This window comes from Staurois parvus, unplaced genomic scaffold, assembly GCF_062004578.1.
Source record: "Staurois parvus isolate SC_StPar_1 unplaced genomic scaffold, SC_StPar_1.0 ptg001145l, whole genome shotgun sequence".
Lineage (NCBI taxonomy): Eukaryota > Metazoa > Chordata > Amphibia > Anura > Ranidae > Staurois > Staurois parvus.
Genome location: NW_028318941.1, coordinates 119,787 through 125,786, shown reverse-complemented (window position 1 = coordinate 125,786; position 6,000 = coordinate 119,787). Strand labels below are relative to the sequence as shown.

Below are 6,000 nucleotides of genomic sequence, written 5' to 3'. Positions count from 1 at the left end.
GGAAAGAAGTGGAATGTTATGCAATGGCCAAGTCAATCACCTGACCTGAATCCGATTGAGCATGCATTTCACTTGCTGAAGACAAAACTGAAGGGAAAATGCCCCAAGAACAAGCAGGAACTGAAGACAGTTGCAGTAGAGGCCTGGCAGAGCATCACCAGGGATGAGACCCAGCGTCTGGTGATGTCTAGGCGTTCCAGACTTCAGGCTGTAATTGACTGCAAAGGATTTGCAACCAAGTATTAAAAAGTGAAAGTTTGATTTATGATTATTATTCTGTCCCATTACTTTTGGTCCCTTAAGAAGTGGGAGGCACATATGCAAACTGTTGTAATTCCTACACCGTTCACCTGATTTGGATGTAAATACCCTCAAATTAAAGCCGACAGTCTGCAGTTAAAGCACATCTTGTTCGTTTCATTTCAAATCCATTGTGGTGGTGTATAGAGCCAAAAATGTTAGAATTATGTTGATGTCCCAATATTTATGGACCTGACTGTATATGGCAGCACAGCATTAAAGCCGAACACCGTCCTACTGCCACAGATATACGTATGGCCAAAAAGAGGCAGATAAAGTGCCCTTTAATTGTAATTTTGTCACTATATTGCTTTTTAAATAAAGTTGAACTCCTGTACATCTGAAATCTATGTGGCATCCCTGCCAGACAGCACAGCCAGGTCCCTGACCTTATTCTCCTCCTGTGCAGTTACGCAGAACAGTTTGGTCAAAGGCTCACTATGAGCCCACTGATTGGATAGGACAGAAGCAGGCTCATGAGGTCATCACTTCCATTGTTAGACTGACAGCACTGGGCAAAACTGAAAAACTTGCCTGGCTCAGAGTGCTCCTCTTAGAGTTCTGCTATGCACAGGAATGCAGAAAACAAGCAAACATTAAGACATGTACACATGATATATAGAGTTGGGAAAACATCAACCCTCCAGTTGTGGGGAAACTACAAAGCGTATCATGCCTCTCCCTTTGGGAGTCATGCCTGTGGCTGTCAAGTTTAGCAATGCCTTGTGAGACTTGTAGTTCCTCAACAGCTGGAGGGCTGAAGATTGGCCACCCCTGATATTTTGGACAGCCTAATTAAACATTGGTCTTCATACCTATCTGGAGTTCACCATTACAAATGCACAGATTCTGAATGCACTTCATCATTAAGAGCTCTCCTGTGGCCCCTAGACATCATGCAATCAAATTCCTCTTGCTGCATTCTCTGCAAAAACAGGAAAGGAAAAGGGAAATATCAATCCTTATTTCATGGCGGGTGGACGGAGCTGGAGTCCCTGAAGAACACTGAGTGAACACGCAGGCACACAGGCCTTCACCTGAAACTGAACAATCCCAGTCTGGACAGGCTGACCTTTCCAAAGAACGGCAACAAAAAGGTTCCTGCAATCTCTGCTTTCAAAATGGAATCGCGAACATGAGCTTTAGATACATAGAGGCAAAACAAAATGTATTTTGTTATCATAATGTAGACACGGGGGAAAAGAGAAAAAAAATAATAATAATAATAAACACACAAAATCGCAATTAAAAATTTACAACGGCCTTGTCTGTGGACTGTAGAGCAATGAATGCAACGAAAACAAAATTACAAGATGGGGCTGGACCGCCCTCCCCAAAAAACTGCAAACCTGTAACCCAGGATTTGGGAATTCTCCTAAAACAATAGTGTTGCAGCATGCGCTCTGCATCGAGAAATCCATGTTTAGTAGCGAGTGTCCTGACAGTACTTTATAAAGTCGTGTTTGCTTTTTTTTTTCTTTCTTTTTTTTTTGTTAGACGGTAGAAAGGTAAGAGATATGTAAATTTTTTGTTGAGTAGAAAATGTTTTTTTTTTTTTTTCTTGTATCTTCTTAAAATCAAACACTTGAAAAGGCACTTCATTCTGTAGGAGAAAGAAAAGCGGCCTCGAAGACAGGTCAACTGCTCGAAGCAAAGGATAAAGATATGTCTGCATAGTGTAGGGAAAAACCAAGAGGGCAGAAAAGGAGGGGGGGGGGGCCGATATGTTTGCTAGCATTAAGCGTGTTCTTACATCCTCTGTAGAATCAAATCATTTGGTGTTTTTTTGTTCCTTTATAAAAGCCTGAAAAGTTCTTAACAATTTGTTACGAAAATTAGTGAAAAGCGCTCTTTAAAAATATTTTCGTTTTTTGTAACTCCGTGTCAGTTGTTCGGTAACCAATGTGACGCTGAGAAAGCGGCAAGATTTATTTTTGTACAAAACGAGGTCCCTCTGCGGAAAATATTTTTGTTCCGAGCTCAGCGGAAGGATGGCTCCAGAGGGTTCAACGGCCTTGGTCACCAGTGGGAAGAATGAGAGGCTGTGGCGGCTCAATCGCCTTCTGCGGGGCTAATTTCATAGCAAATGTGGAGAAGCAAAAAAATAACTGTGGGCCCCAAAAAGACGAGCTTTAGCCTGCAGGTGTTGCAGATCACAGCCACCCGCTGGAGGGCGCCATTTGGGGCTACCTGGTGCAAAGTTTATGCAGCATGTTGTAAACGTTCTCTTCTTTGCTTAGCCCTTCAAAGAAGGGAATCAATTCGAGCAATTCTGTATCCGACATGTCATCAAACCAGGACTGCACTGGGACCTTTAAAAAAAATAAAAAATAATGCACATTTATTAGCCATAATTAAAGGGTAATTACACTTTCATGGGAAAAAAATGTTTAAAAAAAAATATAGCATATATAACTGCTATACAAGTTATATTGTAATTAAATATTAGAAATGAAGATATAAGTCTGATTTTGGGCATCCCCTGCAACAAATATTTCATTTTTGGTGAGATACTCCCAAAGAGAAAGCTGTTCCAAAGGGATGCAGACCCTGCCACTTTCCTCATTAGAGCCCTGATTGCAGATTGATACTTATAAAGTCATTGCCATCCACTTTGCACATGGACACAAACAACTATTTCTTCAGAATAACAAAAGTAAAAACCTGTTTGGGTGATCTCTGTACATTGCAGGGATTTTAACAAAGGGGGGGATGTATTGCTCAACAAAAGTGGAGTTGCACTTTAAACTCAAACCATTTTAATGTTTTCATACACTGTACTGATGATGGCCAACAAATCTGATACATCAACAGCTCTATAACATTAGACTTTATGGGAGTTGATTTATTAAAGGCAAATAAGCTGTTCACTATGCATGCTTAGCGATTGTGGTAAAATCTCACTTTGCAAAGAACATCAAATCATGGACTCCAAATAAAATATGCAAACCTCTTCACACCAGCACTCAGACTGGGGGGTGTGGGGGACTATTGACAATGCAGGAAAGTGTCATAGGCAAAACATTCATGGGTGAGCTGCAATTGCCGAACCACTAGTGACCGATTTTAATGCTCAGGGGAGGAGAGAGTGGTGCAACACCCATAAATCATGGACTATCGATCAATGGAAGACTGTAATACGGTCCGATGAATCGAGCTTCACAGTGTTCCCAACCACCAGATGTGTTTAGGTGTGGTGAACACCGACCCAAGCTTATGACCAGGACTGTCTTGTGCTAATGCTAAAGCATGGTGGAGGAGCAATCGTGGTTTGGGCAGCCATGTAGGTGGAGTCTCTGCCAGTGACTATGTACAAATTCTGGCCAACCATTTGCACCCCATGGTGCACACATTTTTACCAGAAGACAGCGCCATTTACCAAGATGCTCCGATTCACGCAGCTGGTGTTGTCAAATCGTGGTTTGATGAGCATGCAGACGAAGTATAGCACCTTCCCTGGGAGCAGCAGTCACCGGACTTCAATATCATAGAGCCACTATGGTCACTTTTGAAAAACAAGGTTGAGACTTGTTTCCTATCTCCAGCATCTCTGTGAGAACTGGACCGAACTTTGCATGAAGAGTGGTATCAGATTCCATCCAAGACTTATATTTGTCAATTCCCAGGAGAATTCAGGCCGTCTGGGATGCCAAAGGAAGTCCAACACCATAATAGGTAACAGCTTCATTTCTTTTGTTTCCATAATTTTGTCACACACACACATATAGATATACACACACACACATATATATATAGATATATACACACACACACAAACATATATATATATATATACATACATACAGACACACACACACAAACATATATATATATATATATATACACACACACACTATATATATTTTGTATACATACATGAAACACACAGTAGGTTTACTTACCGCATTCTCCGGGTGGAAGATGTAGGACGCTGGCGAGTTGTCCACTATGATGACCTTGCTCAGCTCTCTTCCTAGACGACTCAGATCTTTCACGTAGTTTCCTCTGTGGAACACGCAGGATTCTCGGAAGAGTCTCGCCTTAAACACACCCCAGCGATCCAGCAAGTCAGCCACAGGGTCGGCATACTTAAAACAGAATTGCGATAGATGAGATTAAAGAAATGGTGAACGGATAGTCTGTATTTACAAGACTCACGGTCAATGGCAAACCATTTGCTGAAAGCATAGGGGGGGGGGGGAGAGACACACTGACCACTCTGTGGATAGATTTGTGGCCAGTCCAGCAATTTCAGTTTTGGCAAGTTAAGTAATAGGCTATTCAAGGCAGAGTTACAGTGCCTTCCAAAGTTCAACCCCCCCCCCGCCAGCAAGGTGTACTCACCGATCCTCTTTCCCTTGCTACCTTAACACTCTGCCAGAGCCTTCCCTCCTTGGCTCTAATGGAACCAGGCTTCTGGATATGGGGCAACATCTGACCCCCCCTTTGTACAGTCCTCCAGCCTAAGCGGCCACGCCTGAACACCGTCAAGTGAACAGAGCAGTAACATCACTCTATATGGTGAGCTCCAACATTGGACCTTAAATCACAGTGGACTCATGGACTGTGGAGGTAGCAAGGGAGAGTAGATGGGAGAATACGCCTTGCTGCGGTAGTCCGCTATTAAGATGTTCTGTCAAGTGGAAGTAGCAGGTGATCGTGTTTAAGGTTCAGCTGAGCTACATTTCACATACTATAGAAAACAGAATAATCTACCGCTGCGTCTAACACCTAAACTACCAGCGCTGCAGAAATAACAAACATGAAAGTATACAGTGCTAGAGTACGCTTTAAACAAGCCAAAAAATACAATAAAACCGTCAAGGATAACTAAAGGCAAAGCTTCTTTTCATTTTGGACAGAGTGGAGAGGGATTAGAACGTCAGTTTTTATTGCCGTGTCCCCGTCAGGGAGATTCCACCTCTCTATCTTTCCTGTTTACCATGATCACTGAAAATGGAAGTAAAGAAAATCCCAACTTTTGGGTTGTCCCCAGAAAAGTAAGAGGGGAAATCTTCCAATGGGGACACCAGTTCTGGTGACACCTCAGGATTCTCTCACTTTGGAGGGATTTCCACTTACTTCCTGTTTTGGCTATGGGGTAGGAAGTGAAGGGAAATCTCCCCAATGGGACACAGATGGTAAAAAAGCAAAACATGATGGGGGTTATGACCCTCCCTTACTTTATCCAAAATAGGAAAAAAGTGTTTTGCCTTTAGTTACCCTTTAAATCATTTACCCAGCAGTAAGTTCTAATCTAGTAATTCATTTACCAAAATGGTGAAAAGAAAATACATGGCAACAAAAGAAGTTCTGGTGATTTGGGGGTCCCCAAGGAATTCCCTTAATTTGCAGGGATTTCCTCCCTCACTTCCTGTTTGGCTATGGGACAGTGAAATCTCTGCAATGGGACACAGATGGCAAAAAAATAAATCTGACCGGGGTTATAACCCTCGCTTGCTCTATCCAAAATGCCTATAATTCTACTTTCAGTGTAGAAAGAAACCGGGTACAACACATATCTTTTTTCCTTTACTTCATGACAAAGTGAACCAGCTACAACTGGGTTATTGAAAGAATTGGATTATTCATTCAAATTATTTGATTACTTATTTGCCCTCCAATTTAGGGGTCAAGGCTGGAGGTGCCCTCTATTGGAAGGGTCAGGTTACAACTTCCAAGGGAATGCTTGGTGGTTCT

The 6,000-nt window shown here is 42.2% G+C and overlaps 1 protein-coding gene across 1 annotated transcript in view; it reads right to left on the bottom strand.

Annotated features, from left to right (window-relative positions):
* Positions 1 to 1,447: 1,447 nt before the first annotated feature.
* The window catches only part of CTDSPL (CTD small phosphatase like), a 40,644-nt gene continuing 36,091 nt past the window's right edge, over positions 1,448 to 6,000 (bottom strand). Inside the window, exons 6-7 of the mRNA XM_089659260.1 lie at positions 4,203 to 4,388; positions 1,448 to 2,612 (exon numbers count right to left, since the gene is read on the bottom strand). Of these exons, the coding sequence (XP_089515386.1) occupies positions 2,487 to 2,612; positions 4,203 to 4,388 (312 nt within the window). The 3' untranslated portion in view covers positions 1,448 to 2,486. The remainder of the gene's footprint in view (positions 2,613 to 4,202; positions 4,389 to 6,000) is intronic.